Source organism: Ornithodoros turicata, chromosome 5, assembly GCF_037126465.1.
Source record: "Ornithodoros turicata isolate Travis chromosome 5, ASM3712646v1, whole genome shotgun sequence".
Classification (NCBI taxonomy): Eukaryota; Metazoa; Arthropoda; class Arachnida; order Ixodida; family Argasidae; genus Ornithodoros; species Ornithodoros turicata.
This window is the reverse complement of record NC_088205.1, coordinates 32,451,299-32,471,283: the sequence shown is the minus strand read 5'-3', so window position 1 is coordinate 32,471,283 and position 19,985 is coordinate 32,451,299. Positions and strand designations below refer to the sequence as shown.

The window sequence follows — 19,985 nt, the reverse complement described above, 5'->3', positions numbered from 1 at the left end:
ACTCGACAAATTTTTCGAAAACTTCGGGTAAAATTTTAACATGACTAAATAGGCCTTCAGTTCTGTCACATTTGTTGGATTTGGCGCTTGCGTGATAGCCTTTACCTTGGTAGCAGTTGGATAGAAACCTTGGGACGTTACTTTGTGCCCTGAACAACAGAGTCTTGAAGAAACGTACACTTGCTTTCCTTAACCTTGATGTTATACTCATTGAGTCATTCAAGGACAGCATCTAAAAGTTTACAGCAGTGGGCGCCGTCACGACTATAGCAAAAAAGAGAGAGAGAGAAAGAGAGAAAGACGGATGGAGGATAGAGGATGAAGGGTGGAGATGCGTAAAGAGTGAATGAGTTCGTCGGGGAGAGCAAAGTGACGCAATAACGACATCATCAGTTTAGCAACCAATGCGAGGTATGCCCTTTAAAACGTTGTCCATTAATGACTGAAATAATGCGGGAGCACTTGAAACGGAAGTCTTTCAAACTGATAAAGTCCCAGGTGCGTGTTGACTGTTAACAAAGACATACTCTCCGGCGCTACTTTAATCTGGTGGTATGCCGATGATCCATCCAAAATACAAAAAACACTTCCTCCTGCCAGGGCAGAGAACAGTTGCTCAGGATGCGGTAAGGAATAATGGTCTCTTTGAAGAACAGGGTTCAGCGTAACTTTATAATCCCCACAAAGTCTCAACCCTTCTCCAGATTTCTTAGGAAGCACGACCAACGGTGTAGCCCATCCACTGTGCGTAACGTCCTTGATAATGCCGGATCCTTGAAGCTCCTGCAGCTGTTGGGCTATCGCTTCCCGTAATTGGGACTGCTCGGACCTTGCAAAACACGCGCGTTTTACTGTCCGTGAGTATACTGGCCTGAAAATTCCTTGTTAGTCCGGGGTTTGTATCGAGGACAGCAGGAAATCTCTGCATTTTCTCTACTTTGTTTTCTGCGGTGACTTGCAAAACTATAGCTTCCAGTTGAGTTTTTGCCTCTCCAGCCAGTCTCTTCCCATCACTTGAAGTCTCCGTCCTATATATCGAAATACCGTAAATGGTTTTAAATGGTAAATTTTGTTTCCCTTCGTACCGGACGGTCACCGAGATTTGTCCACACAGCGACAATCGTTCCCCAGAATAAGTTTTTAGACACAGTGTGGATGGCTTACACTTTAAGTGAGGAAAATGATCATGAACACTTTCTGGCAAGATATAGAAACTGATCCCCAGGTATCATTGAAAGCTGTTGTCCCTCAACATTGACATTGTACACTTGCTGCGTGTTCAGTGGAGTTTCCAATTGAAATACTGAATCCACCGATTCATCATCCGATGTCTCTACAAAGTGACATTTGTATTTCTTGTACAAACTGTCATTCGGGCGATGTTCTACCACAGCGGACGCTGCTCTACTGCCCTTGTTTCCCCCGGGGTTTCATTTCCTGCTACCTCCTTCTTGCGAACTAAGTTGCCCGATATTCTTTTCACCTGAATGGATCATCTTTGTTTGTTTTGAGGCTATCTCATGCTCCCAAGTTCGCTTACATGAGTCTTCAAATTTTAGGGTCAGTGATCGCAAATAGTACACGCTGTGTTTCCTCACTCCGAAGTCCCGCTGCTAGTCTATCTCTCAATGCTTCAGAAAGAAACGCACCATAGTTGGACTTTCTGGCTGCCTTTCTTACAGCTACAATTAGAGTCACTTGAAGGAGACAAGACAACCTTCATGGTGCGAGAATTAACGAGAACTGATTTAATGAAATCCGATCGGGTCGAAGGCTCTGCAGCTGGCGCAAGGTGAAGAAGATCGTGGTGACGATGGCGACGGGCCGCTACAGTTGCCCCCCCTCCCCCCCCCCTAGCGAATGGGCGAAGATCATGAGTGATGATGACAGAGGTTAGGCGCCCATGAGACCCTCAGACGGCGCTTGGCGGGCTGCGAAGGGAGTCGGGCAGTGGAGAAATCCTCGGTCGCCAGAACGATGACTTCGGTGGCTGTAGGCGACGCGGTGTAGGCCGACTTGAGCCTGTCCATGGCGATCTCTTCTGTTTTCGCGTTGATGCGGACCGTGAAATGCTTCGGAGAGCGAGCGATGACGAGGTAGGGACCGTTGTATGGGAGCTGTAACGGCTTCCGAACCGAGACGACGCGCACAAATACGTGTGTATATGTGGCGAGGTCCGGGTGGACGTACACCTTGGCGGTTGAGCCCAGACACGTGGGTGCGGGACGCAGATCAGTGAAGACGTCGCGAAGGCGGGTGACATAGTCGGTGGGACCGGGCATGGTCCTTGTGGGGGGTGGTGTGAAAAATTCGCCAGGAAGCCGCAAGGTCGTTCCATAGACAAGCTGGGCCGAGGTGCAACCCAAGTCAGGTTTGAAAACGGACCGGAGTCCGAGGAGTATCACCGACAAGGCTTCCGTCCAGGCGGTGGGGTTGACGTGAGCCTTCAATGCGGCCTTGAGGTGACGGTGAAATCTCTCCACGAGACCGTTGGACGACGGATGATAGGCGGTCGCGCGGATACGTTGCGCGCCGAGAGGAGTAGTGAGGGCGGCGAGAAGAGATGACTCGAATTGCCTTCCGCGGACTGTTGTTATGGTGGAGGGTACGCCAAACGTGAAATCGAAGTGGTCATGAATGCCGCCGCCACAGTGGCTGCGGTGATGTCCGGGATGGTGTTGCTTCCGGTCACCGTGGTAAGGGGCCGACGATGTCAATATGAATTTTGTCGAACCGTGAGTCGGGCGGGAGGAAGCTGGCCACGGGTGCGTAGGTGTGACGATGAATTTTAGCTCGTTGACATTGGAGACAGCAGCGTGTCCATTGCTTGATGTGGGCGTGCATGCTTGGCCACACGTAGCGGGCCGCAATGAGCTTCTGTGTGAGGATGAGACAATGCGTGGAGCATGTCAAAAACTTTTCGACGTAGGGTGACTGGAACAAACGGTCGGCGTGTTCCAAGTGACACGTCGCACGCTACAGCCGTTGCCGCGCCGGGGAGGAGCAAGTCTTGGAAGTGGAGTCCAGAGCGTGCATCGGCGCGGAGCTTGGCCAATTCCTCGTCCGTGCGTTGCTGCTCAGCCAAAGCGTCCGGTGTGAAACTGGTACTGAGCGGCGGGTGTACGACCCGAGAGAGAGAGTGCTGACACGGCTAAGGGTGTCGGCTACCGTGTTGTCTTTGCCGCTAAGGTGCCTGATGTCAGTCGAAATCTCTGAGATGTACGAGAGCTGACGAACTTCACGAGGGGCGTAGTTATTGCCAGAGGATACGAAAGCATAGGTGAGCGGCTTGTGGTCCGTGTAGATGGTGAACGTGCGGCCTTCGAGAAAATGTCGGAAATGCTTCACCGCGAGATAGACTGCAAGGAGCTCGCGGAAAAATGTGCTGTAACGCACTTCCCTGTCCTTCAGCTTGCGGGAGAAGAATGCGAGCGGTTGCCATTGGCTGGAGACCTGCTGCTGGAGGACTGCGCCGACGGCAGACGCCGAAGCGTCTACAAGCAGGATGGTCGGGGCGTCGTGGACTGGGTGTGGCAGAAGGGTAGCAGTAGCCAAGTCACGCTTAATCTCAAAGGCATCGATGGCGGCTTGCGGCCAGGTGAGAATGGCGGTACGGCTTTTGGTGGTAGCAAGCAGCGATTCCAAAGGGGAAAGAAGTAGTAGGAGGGGGAGCGAGGCTACATCGGCGAGAGTTAGAAACCTGGACCCCTGACCCCTGCCCTGAGCCCTGCGCGTATTTTTTCCCGCGCGGCGCGTGTGCGGAGGGTTGTCCGCGTGCTTATCGGCGGGGGGAGGGCTGCGTGCGTGCTTACCCTCTCACATTTTTCAACCTGGGCAGACTTCTTTCAACATTTTTTAGCCTTGGCCGACTTGGGTCGCGTATTTTTTCTCGCACCCGGCGGGCGGCGCTCGGGTGGAGGCGCTTACCGGTGGATGGCGCGTAGCTGGAGGGCTGCGTGCGCGCTTACCAGCTCACATTTTTCAGCCTGGGTCGGCTTCTTTCGTCATTTTTCAATCTGTGCCGACTTCAATCATAATTTTTTTTCAGCTACAACAGGTGTGCAGTAGGCTGTTTACATGCAAGGGATAGCCATATACAAAACTACAAGTGAAAATATATTTATTAAAGTCATTAGTGTCAGAAATTATGTTATGGCTCTGCGTGAATGGGAAAAACTTAGCCAAAAAGTCTAAAGCAGAAACACAATACACGTAACAATACTTATTACAGGTATGATACAGTAGCATTGAATAGGTATCACAGATCAAACACAATATTTTTTATTAACTGTAATCATACACACAAGTTTATTTTTTACTTTACTTTACTTTTACTTACTTTACTTTTTTACTTACAAGTTTTCAATTAATCAGAAGGGATAGCACATTTAATCAAAGAATATGTTCTTAATCATTACGATTACAATCAAAATTACAAGTTTTATTGTAAAAAGTCTGAGATGTGAGAACCTGATAGATGTAAGTAATTTCGAGCACAATAGCTAAGTTTAATATTCCAACATGACACAATTAATCAGTTTCTTATGAAGTGAATAGCGCAGACATAAGGAAATAATTCGAATCAACACGATCAACACATAGCATTAATATAGAACCAATCATCCAATATGTAGGGAAATAATAGCTACACCATATCAAAACGAGAAACGATCACCACATTTAATCAAAGAAGCCATTCTTAATTATAAACAAAATTATAAGTTGTGTTATAAGAAGTCTAATATTCATATAAGTGAGAACCATCAGTGCAATAGCGGGAAGTTCTGATAGTTGTATATAATTAACTGTGAACAGCAGAGGCCCTGGAAGACTATGGGACACGAACACAAGAGGAAATAAAATCTATACCACTACAAAGAAGATATTCCTAATCAAAACAACATAGTAATCTATCATTCAGAAAATCAGAAGAAAAATCAAACTCATCAGAAAGTAGACGCGTTAAAACCACAACTTCACCGCATAGCACGCTCCTAGCCAACAACCAGGTCTAATGATATCTGCCCTGATTTGTTGAAGACAGGTGCCGATAGATGTATGGAAGACCGCGGAACACGAACGACAATAGGAAATAAAATCTATACCACTACAAAGAAGATATTCTTAATCAATACGATTAACAATCAAACTACAAGTTGTATTATAAAAAGTATAATATTCCTATACGTGAATATCTGTCATAACATTTCGAGCGCAATAGGGAATATCAGTTTGATATTCCAACATTATTCAACTTTTAATTTCTTATTAAGTGAACAGCATAGCCGTAAGGAAATAACGATAAACAACGCAATCAACAGCTACAATTAATAGAAAGCCAAACCTGCGCACCATCCAACATAGCTGATAGAAATAGCTGATCAATCTATCAAAAGGCGAAATATTACAATATAGCACAGACTTAACGCTGAAGAACAGAGGAACACGCGGCGACATGTAAACAACAACAGAGGAAAATAATCTATCATTGAACCATCATAAAATCGACCAACATACAATTTTCATTCTAACAAACACTACAAACCTTGATGGAGGTATCCAAGACATAGAAAATATGCACTGTTTTCACTATTTTCCTCAAAGCCAGGAGACTTTATGTCTCTATCTATGTGACCATAGCACCGCGCATGCTTTATCACTCAAAGGGTTAGGGGCTATATTACTTCGTCCAGCAAACAGGGCGCTCTAGAGGTCAGATGAGAGAGTTCAAAGGCGATATATTTTATTGTGCAGCGCAAATAGATGTCGATATCACTCGCGGGGGTCACTATCTTTTCGCATCCTTTCCCTGAAACGGAAATCTTTCGTCAAAGTGGTTGACAAGTCGACTAAGTTTGTAGTGATGCGATATTGTTACTGAACATGTAGAGAAAGTCCAAATTATTAATTGGTAGCAACGATACTCAATCAAAAACGAGAAACAAATTTAATTACATCAATTTCTGTAATATCTTGCAAATTTCTAATGAATGATTGAATGATTTTCTGAATGATAGATTACTATGTTGTTTTGATTAGGAATATCTTCTTTGTAGTAGTATAGATTTTATTTCCTCTTGTGTTCGTGTCGTTCTTGTCGTTCGTCTTCCGTGGTCTTCCATGTTTGTTGGCTAGGAGCGTGCTATGTGGTGAAGTTCATTTTTAACATGTCTATTTTCTGATGAGTTTGATTTTTTCTTCTGATTTTCTGAATGATAGATTACTATGTTGTTTTGATTAGGAATATCTTCTTTGTAGTGGTATAGATTTTATTTCCTCTTGTGTTCGTGTCCCATAGTCTTCCAGGGCCTCTGCTGTTCACAGTTAATTATATACAACTATCAGAACTTCCCGCTATTGCACTGATGGTTCTCACTTATACGAATATTAGACTTCTTATAACACAACTTATAATTTTGTTTATAATTAAGAATAGCTTCTTTGATTAAATGTGGTGATCGTTTCTCGTTTTGATATGGTGTAGCTATTATTTCCCTACATATTGGATGATTGGTTCTATATTAATGCTATGTGTTGATCGTGTTGATTCGAATTATTTTCTTATGTCTGCGCTATTCACTTCAATAGAAATCGATTAATTGTGTCATGCTGGAATATTAAACTTAGCTATTGTGCTCGAAATTACTTACATCTATCAGGTTCTCACATCTCAGACTTTTTATAATAAAACTTGTAATTTTGATTGTAATCATATTGATTAAGAATATCTTCTTTGATTAAGTGTGGTGATCGTTTCTCGTTTTGATATGTTGTAGCTATTATTTCCCTACATGTTGGATGATTGGTTCTATATTAATGCTATGTGTTGATTCTAATTATTTTCTTATGTCTGCGCTATTCACTTCAATAGAAATCGATTAATTGTGTCATGCTGGAATATTAAACTTAGCTATTGTGCTCGAAATTACTTACATCTATCAGGTTCTCACATCTCAGACTTTTTATAATAAAACTTGTAATTTTGATTGTAATCGAATGATTAAGAACATCTTCTTTGATTAAATGTGCTATCCCTTCTGATTCATTGAAAACTTGTGTGTATGATTACAGTTAATAAAAAATATTGTGTTTGATCTATGATGGATTTTTGGCTAAGTTTTTCCCATTCACGCAGAGCCATAACATAATTTCTGACGCTAATGACTTTAATAAATATATTTTCACTTGTAGTTTTGTGTATGGCTATCCTTTGCATGTAAACAGCCTGCTGCACACGTGTTGTAGCTGGAAAAAAATTATGATTGAAGTCGGCACAGATTGAAAAATGACGAAAGAAGCCGACTCAGGCTGAAAAATGTGAGCTGGTAAGCGCGCACGCAGCCCACCGGCCACGCGCCATCCACCGGTAAGCGCCTCCACCAGAGCGCCGCCCGCCGGGTTGAAAAATGTGAGAGGGTAAGCGCGCACGCAGCCCTCCCCCCGCCGATAAGCACGCGAACAACCCTCCGCACACGCGCCGCGCGGGGAAAAATACGCGCAGGGCTCAGGGCAGGGGTCAGGGGTCCAGGTTTCTAACTCTCACCGATGTAGCCTCGCCCCCCCCCCCCTCCTACTACTAAAAGAGTTGTTGCACAGTCAGGAACGAACCGCCTGTAAAAGTTAACAAACCCGAGGAATTCCCGGACCTTGCGTGCGGACGAGGGTTGTGGGAAGTCCTGGATCGCTTGGACCTTTGCGGGAAGTGGGGTAATGCCGGAGCTGGTGATGAGGTGGCCGAGGAACTCTAGTTGCTCCACCCCGAACTCGCTCTTGGCGGCATTGACGACGATACCGAAGTCGTTGAGGCGAGTAAAGAGAGGGCGAAGATGGGCGGCATGCTCTTGCGGGGTGGAACTTGCGATCAGCAGGTCGTCAATGTAGGCGGACAGAAACGGAAGACCTCTGATGACTGAGTCGATGAACCGTTGGAAAGTTTGCGCTGCGTTTCGCAAGCCAAAGGGCATTCGCAAAAACTGAAACAGTCCCAACGGGGTGGTGATGGCGGTCTTCTGTACGTCTTCTGGCGCGTACCAGATAGACCTTCGAGAAAATTTTCGCGCCGTGCAGGTGGCTGGTGAAATACTGTACGTGAGGAATCGGGTATCGATCTGGTACGGTGACGCGGTAGAGGGCTCTGTAATCTCCACATGGTCGCCACTCGCCAGTCGTCTTGGGGACCATGTGGAGAGCGGATGACCAGTTGCTGGATGAAGGTTCGATGATGCCGAGGTCGAGCATGTGCTCGACCTCAGCTCTGCACACCTTGAGCTTCTCTGGTGCGAGGCAACGTGGGCGGACGTGGACAGGTGGACCGGTGGTTACGATGTGATGGACCACGTCGAGCTGAACAGGCAGTTTCCAGTTGGGCAGTTGGGTGAGCACCGGGAATTCTTGCAAAATGGCTCCTTTGGCTGGTCTTTGGCTCCGACTTGCGGAGGATTGGCCTAACTATGCGTGTCGATGCGATTGCGCCTTGCACCATAAGGTTGGTAGTAGTGTCAATCAACCTGCGACAGTTCATGTCCACGAGAAGGCCGAAGTGCGCCAAAGAGTCCGCTCCGATTATGGCGTGCGGGACTTGCGCAATGGTGAAAACCCAGCGAAAAGGGCGGCGTAGACCAAGATTGAGGGTCACAAGCTTTTCGCCGAAAGTGGTGAGGGGCGTGGCGTTGACAGCCTGCAAGGTGCATGTGGAAGCACGGTGTTACATGTCCATGGTGACAGCAGGAAGGACAGACACCTCTGCTCTAGTGTCCACGAGGAACCGCACGCCGGAGGAGCGGTCTGAGATGAAAAACAGGCGTGGACGACTGGATGCGCCTTCAGCAAAGCTGGTCGCCGTCAGTTGCTGACGCTCCCGTTTCCCGGATGGGTGCAGGAAGGCTGGCAGTCGCGTGCACTGGACCCGAAAGTTTGGTGGTACCAGCACTCGCCTGGGTTGGAGAGGCTGCGGCGCCGACTGTTTCGGCGAGGGCTACGGTGCCTGGGTGATCTGGAGGGGCGGTTGAAACGTAAACTCGAAACCATGTCGGTCAGCCGCGGGACCTCGTTACAGAGGGTCTGGAAGTCCGACATCGTGGGAGTGGTCGAAAGTGGGGAAACCGCGTGAGGTTGCGGTGATACGGCGGAAATGATTTGCGGTGCGATGTCCATTATCTTGTCAGCCAAGGCTTCAAGGGAGACTGCGGTTGAGGTCGTCAGAATCATGCGCACCGTGTTCGGGAGCCGCTGCAGAAAGAGGCTCGCGCAAGATGGATTCGTCTAGTGCGGAAGCGCGGTCGCCCAAGAGTTGTTGCATTCGGCGGAGTAGCTGAAATAGCCTTCTGTCGCCGAGGACCTCAGCAGTCAGGAGTTGCCTTAGGCGCTCCTGTTCAGACGCGGTGGTGCGCCGGGTCAGATCGGTCTTGAGGGCGTCATACGGGAGTCTGCAGGGGGTACGGTGATAATGTCACGCACCTCCGCTGCTTCATTAGGTCCGAGGGCACCGTCAACATGATAAAATTCGGTTAGCTGGGCGGTAATACCTCGGAGGATGAATTGCGCCTCGATGTTAGCGAATCAAAGAATGAAGTCGGCGGGCCAGAACGAGGCAATCTTGATGGAGACTGCGTTAAGGACTGGCGATGGCGTTGCTGGTTGAGGGGATTCCTGTCCGTGAGGTACTGCAGGGTTGGACTGCGGAGTGGCCATGGTTGCAGCTCGATCGTATCACGTCTGGGGCACCAATATGAAGGAGACAAGACAACCTTAATGGTGCGAGAATTAACGAGAATTAATTTAATGAAATCGGGTCGGGTCGAAGGCTCTGCAGCTCGCGCCAGGTGAAGAAGATCGTGGTGACAATGGCGACGGGCCGCTACACACTAAATAGCTTCAGAGTACTCCAAGAGATGTACAACTGCAAGATCTACGCCAGGGGGCGCCGTGTGAACACGACATATTGGCTCCGTTCAGTTCGTCTGTATGGTTATGACAGATACCGTCTGTAGACGCTCGTTCTTTCTTCTTTTTTCGATCACGCTTTTGCGTCTTCCTTGACGACAATGGATCAAGGGTCTCTGTACAAAATCGCCCGTGCTGTTACGGTCAACACCCTGCGATTCGCCATGTGAAATAAGTTTGCCGCAGTATACGATCGTTTTGCCTGGGGAATGGTAGGATCGGCTCGCCGTTGTTGGCCACACAGAAGTGGGCGTCGTCACGACTATAGGAAAAAAAAAAGAAAAAATAATGAAATAAAGACGGATGGAAGATAGAGGATGCAGGGTAGGGATGCGTAGAGCGTGCATGAGTTCGTCGGGAAGAGCATTTTCTGTACCGCTTATGGAGTGCATAATTGGTACAAAAAAGGCGTGCGCCTCCTGTTTTCAACAAATCAGGGGCGAGAACGATGTCACTATAAGGTTGATAGTTGGCTAGGAGCGTGCGATGCGGTGGAGTTGATTTTTAAGAGTGTGCGGTTCCACTGCAGTATCAACAAAATGGCGCCGAGTTGCAGATTATGTCCAATGGGAGATCGGCGCTCTCAATGTTGCCAGACGGCTGTCGGCATAGTGCCGGGGAAAAGCAATGCGATACTCTGAGCTTAGCTATTCAGTGACTCCGCCATGGGAATTTGCCGACTACTGATGATCGGCCGGCCATCGGCAGCCGGTCGGCAAACGACTTCCTCGGCCAAGAATGCCTGAAACAAGCGTGAGTCCATGTCATCAACAGAGTATTTTGGCCAACGGACGCTGGCCCCACAACACGCCCTGACACCTTGCCGACGTGTCGTTACAGCCTTGACATACATGGTCTGACCAACATCGGGTGGCCGTCAGGAAGAGATTCGCAGAAAAGAACGCGCAGCCGCTGTTTTTTTTTTCTTTTTTTCGGTAATAGCAATACATATCACGAGATTTAAACCGTATTCTGTTCTGTAGACGCTTCATTAACGAGTATCCAAAACAGACTGCAAAAATGACTTTAAAAAATCAAAAAAGATTTACTGCCTCAGTGCGGGTATTTTCAGAGCGTTTTTTTTTTTCATTTAGTTCATTCGAATAAAAGTATTCATAGGTTATTGTTATTGTGTCATAGGTTATTGCGTTTTGGTGCCGTTTTGTAGGTTTCCACGTCTCACACTGCATAATATAGTTTTTAGTTTCGGTTTCGAAAACGCTGTAGGCAACCATGTGCAGCGCGCCTCTGCTCGCGAGGGAGACTCGGCCGACTCGGAGCATAGCTCGGAGGCGGATACTCGATACTCTTTTAATCACGAGCATGCCAAGCGGTGAGAGTTATGGTGCATGTCTAGTTTAGCGGCGCTACTCGATTTCAAACTTCTAATCTACATACCTGGATGGGATTTTGCATGGTGCATCATAATCCAGAATAATCAAGCGGCGGTCGGTTCCACAAATTCCTCCAGAGATCAGTTTCCTTTGGAAAGTTTCGGCAGCGGCGACCATGTCATCTCCATGCGCCCATTGTTTACCTATGACAGCTTACGCACACCTCGCACTCTTCCCAGCATGCCTTTCGCCTGTTCGTTGCTAAGACGCACAGCAACTCCGCTATCGGACGACAGTCGGCCTCCTCCTCACGCAATTGCTCCGCGCCAAAATTGGCACTGTCTTCTGTCAGCACAGTCTCGAACAACTGCGGGGGGGGGGGGGGGCTACCGCCCCCCCCCCCCGCGTGTAATATGTACTGACCTGGCCTAACCCAACCTCACTATACTTCGTTTAGTGAGGGAAACCAAGCTCTATGGCTGATGCGTAGGAGTACCACAAATGATACCCGTCGAGATCTAGTGCTTTCATTGTGCATTCCTGGCAACGAGCGAGAGGGAACAGGCGAAATGCGTGCTGGGAAGAGTGCAAGGTGTGCGTAAGCTGTCATAGGTAAACAATGGGCGCATGGAGATGACATGGTCGCCGCTGCCGAAACTTTCCCGGGGAAACTGATCTCTGGAGGAATTCGTGGAACAGACCGCCGCTTGATTATTTTGGATTACGATGCACCATGCAAAATTCTATCCAGGTATGTAGATTAGAAGTTTGAAATCGAGTGGCGCCGCTAAACTAGACATGCACCATAGCATGATATGCAGTGCACGACTAAGTTGAGCGGTGCCAAATGAAGCGACGCCATAACACGTTTGTACCTGTAGGCACATACAAATTGTTGCGCAGTTACTCAATTGCTTAGCGTCGTATTGTGTACATGGTTTCTCCCGCTTTTTCAGGCTGCCTCAGGACTCACTACAGAGTGGCGACGCTAAGAGATGTCAGTGAAGCCATAAAGAAGTGGCTGGTTGAGGCCCAAACGGGGAGGCTGGTAGGAATCAGCGACGTGTCTTAAAAGGTATCTGTTCAAGATCCAGACTCTGCAAACTAATATCCTGGTACATTTTATGTTGCTACTCTGGTTGTGCAGCTTTTCTAGTCAGTGTTTAAGTCTAATCAAGTACGAATTGGCAAGTCAGGTACGAAAAGTCTAGTCGAGACTCTCAGGTACAAGTAAATGTTTCATATCGTGTGTAAAGAATATGAGTAAGCAATAAGTATATAAGTTCCTAAATGTATATAAGTGTGCAAGGTTCAATGTACAGGTCCCGACAAAAGTTTACGGAACACGTGAGCGGTGTATTTTCTCCTCGGTACGACACCCTAGCGGCAAGCGGAAGCTGGCGAAATCAGGCCAGTTCACTGCCTCAGAGGGGTGGACGACTGCGCTCTTAGCGACACACAGCGGTAGTTTCGGTATGATTACATTGCATGTGCACGCGAAGTGAGTTGGATTTTACTGTTGTGCTCGCCAACAACACGTGATTCAACGATTGTTGAGACAGGGAGCGCGCCGCTATCATCGTGATAACAAGGATGAATCATGGTGGCAACACTTTACGGTGTATTGCTTTTATTGGAAAGCTATGATATGTAGACAAGAGAAAGAAAGATATCTTGTAAACAGTTGCTTTATCATGGACGACGCGTGACGAGCTGATAAACAATTGACGCTCAATTTTTAATTGATTGATTGATAAACAACTGACGTTAGTCACGAATTGTTGACGAGCACAACAGTTAAATCCAACTCACTTCGCGGGCACATACAACAGTAATCATACTGAAACTACCGCTGTGTGTCGCTAAGAGCCCAGTCGTCCACCCCTCTGAGGCAGTGAACTGGCCTGATTTCGCCAGCTTCCGCTTGCCGTTAGGGTGTCGTACCGAGGAAAAAATACACCGCTCGCGTGTTCCGTAAACTTTTGTCGGGACCTGTACACATATGTGTTGCTTGCAATAAATATCTGCCATTTTATTTCGTTCTGTTCCTTTCAATAACTGTACTGCTCTAGGATTGGGTGGGTAATCTGGCTACAACGCGTTCCGCAAAAGCCTGCTACATGGCTGATTGTCCAGCCTTGAACCATGCTTGGTTCATTAGTAAAACTGGCTCTAGGCCAGTGCTCAGCCAAAAGTAGCCCTACTTTCACCCACCGTTGGTTCTAGATTGGGTGCAGTGTGGCCCTAGATCGTCTAGGCCGGCTTTGTGTGATGGCCCAATGTTGGTAACAGCAAGTTGGGCCGGGTGAGGCCAATGTGAAATTCCATTCTCGGTCCAAGCGCTTTTGAGGAGGTTGGGCCGACAACTTTTGACATCAGCTGATGCACTGGTCCGATTTCATGCCGATCTGGTTTTTTCCAATGAGTCTATAACTACAATGAAATCTTCCACTCTTTCACCTTCCCGTTGCGAACGACATTTGATTTTAAATCGCTCAGCGATGGCTGACTGCTTTGTGCTGAAGTGAGCTTGCAACAATTCTATAGCTTCAGCATAAGCCTGGTCTTTCGGACAACCGGGTACAGCTAATTTCAATAACACGTTACTTCGCTGGCGGTATGCCATTTGTAGCTACGTAGTGCTCGACGCGCTCCGTATACGATTCAAAATCGTATAACTTTTCCTAGAATTCTCATATTCTTCCCAAGCGTGACATTGTTAGCGTTCAAAGTTTCATTACCTGCTGTGGTCTGTGTTCTTGCCGACGTTCCGTAGTGGTGTTCGTACTTCAACGTGGGCCGGTAATTCGTGTTCCTCTCCAGATGTTATATCCTTGACTGGCCGCGCTTGCGGCAGTATGTAGCAAAACCAACCACAGCGATGTCACGACGGGAATCGTCGTGATTGCCAAGCACACAGCTTTACATGATTCACTTTCATCAGTGGGGTGGATCCCACGCAACCCATAACAGTGTCGTGGCAGAAACACATGTGATCCGGTAGTGATACCCGTTAAAGATACAGTACAGTAAAGGTACAGTGATCGCCGCAATGATAACCGTGGAGCGATAGCCGCACAGATGAGGTCAGCCACGCCGATATCCTGAACAATTGAAACTGTTGTGATATTCTGAAAGCCCATATCGAACACTCCCCAGAATACACCCCTGCTCGAAATAAAAGGCATGATCTCAATGAATTCTTCCCGCAGTTTCAATGAGATTCAGTGTAAAATCAGACTGCCAATTCGTTCAATGTGTATACGCGGAGTATTTCTCATTGAGGGTATTGGGAGTTTTGCAGGGAAGCTGCCTTCGTGACATCGTGTTACACCATATTGTGCGGCGACCACACCCAGGGAATACGGAACCAATTCAGTGAATTGGTCGGATATCATTGAGAAACGATGATTTCAAATTGATTTGACGAGATCCAACATCTTGTGTCACGGACTGCACCAATACAATGAATGCGAAGCCAACTGAATGAATTGGCCTAATGCGAACGAATGAGACACGATCATTCCCAACTGAAGTAATGAGATGCTACACCTTCTCGGTCCCGTAGGACATGTTTCCACATCCGCGTTCCCAAATAGTTGATGTGATTTCAAATATTTGTGAATAATTCCTCAAGGGCCCCGTGGTAACCGTGGCCGTGGTAACTTAAAGTACATATTGTAACTAGTGTGCCTGTTATCGTCAATAAATTTTCCTATAACAACTTAGTATTGCACCTCCCACTTTAATCTCATTGTTTTTGCAATCCGTACGAGATTGCACTGCATGGAAGTGGAAGCGTCGCCAGCGGATTAATCAGTCTGTTATGAAACGTCGAAATGTGAGGATGATTGTCGCGCATCTGCAGCAATTCGCGCTTTGTCTTGATGATTTTAGCCGTGGTATGTAGACGACGTGCAAGGCATTCCCGTTCTTTGCACGCTTCTACCCCTGCAGGCATTATAAGCGCTGATGGAAAGATAGCAAGATGACGTGGAGTGGTGCAGTGATGCTGTTACCAACTGCGCTGTGTGCAATGTGCACACAGGCAGGCAATGTGCAGGAATACGGAATGTTGATCTGCGTATGAACTATTAGGTCTATACCTGAGTCTTTCCAAGTTCGCCTGTTGCTAAGGGAAGCTAGATTTATAGAGTCACGGGCAGATGATGGAGAGAAATGTCTATGATAGCGTTTCATGATGAATCTAACCGCCCTTGACTGAACTGTTTCTAGTGTTTTAGCATCCCTGTCGGTGTGAGGGTCCCAAACAACTGAGGGAGGCGTAATACAAAATTGGGAGCACAAGAGTTTTGTAAGCCAAGAGCTTGGTATCTGCGGACGCCAATTTGAGGGTGCGCTTCAGGAAACCAAGCTTTTTAAGAGAAGCTTTTTTTTAAGTTTTTAAGCTTTGTACAAGATATGGCATTGATGTGTGCCTTCCACTTGAGGTCAGGGAAGTGGACACCAGATATCTGTACCCATCAACTCTAATAATTACACTGTTGGCAACACCGTAAGATCATAGACAGGGACTTTTGCTGTTTGTGAACGACGTGACTGCACAATTTGTGAAGTTCACCTCCAATTGCCACACCTTACACCAGTCAAGAAATCTTACAAATGAGTGGTTAAGCGCCATCTGATCAACTTCTGATTGCACCCTTGCATACAGAACACAGTCGTCTGCGTACAGTCTTATCTCGGAAGTTCACAACATCATTAACAAATAGCAAGAACAGCAGCGGCCCCAGGACAGAGCCCTGAGGCACCCCATAGAATAGCACACATGGTGGAGACACTGCCTTTAAAAGAGACTTACTGAGAGCGGTTTGAAAGGTAATCCGAAATCCATCCCACAATACGCTCGTTTTTAAAGGGACTATGAAATTTCCCGTACCCCCATAATTTTTTTTTTTTTTTTTTTTTTTTTTTTTTGCTGGAAACTGTTTTTCCCGCCGAGAAATTAATATGCCAGAAACTTTTCCTGAAAATTTTCCAAATTTTCCAAAATTTTCCAAAAAATTCTCAGATTACTTTTATCATAGTGACCCTGGTCTCTCAAGCTCGATTGAAGAAGTCCTTGTCTGTTGAAGTGCCTCATCCACTACAGTGCCCTTCAAGTTCGTCAGACATTGGTGCTCCTGGTACAGTGCTGTTACCTGCTCTAAAACTGCTTTGTTGTATTCGTAAGGGGACAGCATGTTGAGGTACAAAATTGTTCTGCTTAATGTCTGTTGCTGTTGTATATACGAGGGGTGTTCAAGCCAAACCGGGACCTTCTGTCTCCTGAGTGTACAAATGGCTTGCGCTACTTCTTTTTCGTCATTTTCACACACGACAGCCCTCCGCGTTCACCATGTGCTGGTCCAAAGTTTGTGCAAAACCAACGCCTCCTCTATAAATGAGGAGAGGAGGCGTATAAATGAGAGGAGTGCTGGACAAGATGGCCGACAACGAGGTGAGCGCGCACATTGAACAGCGAATTGTCATGAAGTTTCTCGTGAATGAAGGCGTAAAGTCATCTCAAATTCGCAGAAGATTTCAGGCTCAGTATGGCCACGATACACTTAGCCGCAGCAAAGCGTTTGAGTGGTGCAAACGGTTCCGAAACGGCCGTACATCAGTGCAGGATGATCCCGGCTGGGGCGGCTCAGAGCCTTGTGTCAGAGTTCCTGAGAACATCCAACTTGTGGAGCGCCTGATCCTCAAGGACCGACGGATAGCATGTGTCGAACTGGCTCGAAAGACGGACCTTCCTGTGGGAACGTTGAACACTATCATTCATGAACACCTCCAGTTTCGGAAAGTTAGTGCCCGTTGGGTCCCAGGCAGCTCTCCGTCTTTGACCGGCAGAGAAGACTGGAAATCCCCCAAGAGCTAAGGTACCGTTTTGACACTGAAGGACAGCCGTCCCTTGATGGGATCACGTGCGATGAAGCGTGGGTGCACCATTTCACTCCTGAGGCTAAACGCGCATCAAAACAGTGGAAGCATCCGGGCTCGCCAGCTCCCAAGAAGTTCCGAAGCACCCCGTCTGCGGGCAATGTCATGGCCACGGTTTTCTGGACAAGGCTGGCGCTGTTCATGTTGATTTTATGCCCAGTGGTACCACCATCAATAGTGCATATTACTGCCAGGTTCTCAGGGAGGTGCATAAGGCGCTGAAGCGAAAGCGGCCTGCCTCATCACCAAAGGAGCCCTCCTCTTACAGGACAATGCACGCCCGCATACCGCGCATCTCACGACACACACCTTACAGGCTGGGAGTTGCTGCCACATCCCCCTAACAGTCCAGCCCTCGCCCCCAGCGATTTCCATCTCTTCGGGCCACTGAAGGCGTTCCTTGGGGGCCGCCACTTCAGCTGCGACGACGAGGTCAAGAATGCGGTCCGATCATGGCTGCTACGCGCCGGTAAGGATTTCTACGCTGCTGGCATCCAAGCCATCGTGAAATGCTGGGACAAGTGCTTTAGTGCAGCTGGAGATTACGTTGAAAAATTACTAAAAACTAATTCCTTGAATTAAACTTGAATAAATTAAATTTCTTGAATTGAAAAAAAGTAATTTCTGGCCTGTAAGTTCAGTTTACTTTTGCGAAAAATGAAAAGTCCCGGTTTGACTTGAACACCCCTCGTAATTTGCCATCTGGGCAATGCATTTTGATTCAAGCATAAAAAAAGGAATATGTTCTTCTGCATTGCACATGTTTTCAACAAGATCACCTGCAAGAACCGCACTCGCATTGCTCTAATATAGTTCTGTTGTGAAAATCCAGTAGCTTAAAAAAATAACTGTCTTGTCAGAAGTACACAAACAGGCCTGATAGATACCAGAAATATTGGTGCTGTACGTGATCATTGTGTGTTGTGTGCCAATAAAGATATACTGAATTTGCTTTCCACACAGGTGTGTGAAGTGTGGTGATTGGAAACATAGCATATAGTTGAACTAGTGCATACCGGCTGAAGCGAATAAAGCGCGCAACGCATAAAGTGGGGGCGTATTGGAGCCGCGGCGCATAGAGCACGCAGCGTGTAACGTGGAGGCGCATAATAGCCGTGGCGGTTAATCCCTGTAGCGGATATATCCGGCCTCACAGTAAGCGCTATAAATTTGGAAAAAAATAGCGCTTATTTATCCGCCACCGGCCGGGTTTAGAGTGTAGAAGAAACATGTTTAGTCATTCCTACACTCTAACACCGGTGGCGCATAAAGGATGGATACAAGGCGCATATCTTGCTGCTGTTGTTAATTGTCTGCCAGCTTTATCCGCCACACCACCGAAACGTTAACAACAACAAAAAGAACGCAATAACAAGATAGAGAAAACAAGCTCTCAGCACGTGCTCACTGAAAGAAAAGTAGACGTATTTCTTTGTTTTGTTTGTTGAGTGCCTTGCGAAACGGTGTGGCGGATAGAAGCGTGGCGGTTACCAATGTTCCCAAGTTCGCAGCTGTGTCATTGCTGCAGGTTACATCACGTCGTGCAACGGTCGGCGTCTTGGTGGTGGTTAGTTAGGCGGACGCCGCTGATTTTCAATACAGTTTGTCGGTTTGTCTCCTTGGCCGTGACACATTGTGAAATCGCTGGCGTTGTAGAAGGCCGGTGTCTAGGCTGATGGGCAGTATGAACTGTTAAAGATGAACAATATGTCGTCTACTTTCAGTTTAGTCTTCTGTGTTCACGCGCTTCTAGCGCATATCACCGGATGTCTCGTGTTCACTTTCTCTCATCATTAAACCTCGGCGGCCCTTACCGTCAGCTTCGACTTGCCTGCTCGTTTTTTGCTGAACCCTGCGGTTACAGTGAGTGTAACAGGTTATGGGCCCAGCACGCTTCCACTGCGCACCGTTGACATCGTAGAACTCTTACAAAACTTTTCAGTCGGGACATCCGTGCACAGTTTGCATCCGCCAATCAGTCATGAAAATGCTGGTAAGCAACAGGCTGCGCATTGTATACCTTTTTGAGCGCGTTCACGAAGTATTGACCATGCTTCCAGCACAACGAGCTCTCGTAGTTACCTCAGACGAAGAAAATGAAGTAAATGTGAGAAAGCCCAAGCACATCTAGGATCTCCCCCTGCAGTGAGCTTAGGATTCAGTTTTGGTGTCGCTTGGTGCTCCTCAATTTTGGTGCACGGTAAAAAGTCATTAGAATTGATCTCAATGTTAAGCTGTGTCGGAACGGAAGAGAAACTACAAGCAAAGTGATCAGCGAACATATTAGCGACTTTACAAGGGTCAGCCACAAATTCTCCAGCTCGACGCAAAATTGTGCGAAAATTGTGCGATGGTCATCTTTCCTTTTCTTGCTAGCAAACTTGCAAAAATCTCTTTGCCTAGAGCTAAGTCTTCTATCGACTGATCACTCCGTCCTGTCACGCAAGAACAAGTTTATTGCTGTGGCCCTTGCATGTCCAAGTTTTTCATGCCATGTGTACAAGTGAGGTTTCTTAGCCGCCTTAAGCACCCATGAGCACGCAGCTTTTTCCCCGATAATGATGTCTCCGGGCGACCGAAGACACCTCCTTTCGACACTCACCGGCCCCAAGATGCAGGCTCAGTGGCAACGCGACATAGCCCACTCCGTTCTCTCGGATGTGGACCCCACGCTCTCTCTCGAAATTCCTCCGCGACAGACTTGTACGTATCTTGAGTACGTACTCAAAATACAGTATTTTAAATACTTTTTCCGGTATTTTG

General features: G+C 47.3%; 2 protein-coding genes and 1 long non-coding RNA gene across 5 annotated transcripts in view; 1 reads left to right on the top strand and 2 right to left on the bottom strand.

Moving 5' to 3' along the window:
- LOC135394316 (tyrosine-protein kinase Fyn-like) overlaps positions 1-19,985 on the bottom strand; it is a 204,460-nt gene that overhangs the window by 173,292 nt on the left and 11,183 nt on the right. For 2 of the 3 annotated variants that reach the window (XM_064625006.1, XM_064625008.1), the window contains exon 1: positions 14,018-14,288. The exons of the other annotated variant lie outside the window; for it this stretch is intronic. The gene's annotated coding sequence lies outside the window, so the exon portion shown is untranslated. Of the gene's footprint in view, positions 1-14,017; positions 14,289-19,985 lie in introns of those variants that run through there. 3 annotated transcript variants of the gene reach the window in all.
- LOC135395685 (uncharacterized) lies at positions 1,872-9,690 on the bottom strand. The gene is made up of 10 exons (XM_064626782.1): positions 9,587-9,690; positions 9,214-9,425; positions 9,054-9,170; positions 8,934-8,992; positions 8,450-8,677; positions 8,032-8,343; positions 7,630-7,973; positions 3,169-3,616; positions 2,946-3,073; positions 1,872-2,877 (listed from the first exon to the last, which is right to left on the bottom strand). The coding sequence occupies exons 1-10, from the start codon at positions 9,688-9,690 to the stop codon at positions 1,872-1,874; spliced, it is 2,958 nt and encodes a 985-aa protein (XP_064482852.1).
- LOC135394320 (uncharacterized) lies at positions 11,189-15,004 on the top strand. Its single transcript, XR_010422833.1, has 3 exons — positions 11,189-11,275; positions 12,233-12,351; positions 14,581-15,004. It is a non-coding gene; the product is annotated as an uncharacterized LOC135394320 (long non-coding RNA).

Excerpts from the sequence above, each read along its gene's own strand:
- LOC135395685 (XM_064626782.1), bottom strand. The coding sequence starts at position 9,690 with ATGGCCACTCCGCAGTCCAACCCTGCAGTACCTCACGGACAGGAATCC. Across the intron at positions 9,426-9,586 it reads GTCTCCATCAAGATTGCCTC|ACTCCCGTATGACGCCCTCA; the intron begins GTTCTGGCCCGC and ends TACCCCCTGCAG. Across the intron at positions 8,344-8,449 it reads CAATCGCATCGACACGCATA|CTCGACGTGGTCCATCACAT; the intron begins GTTAGGCCAATC and ends CTGCCTGTTCAG.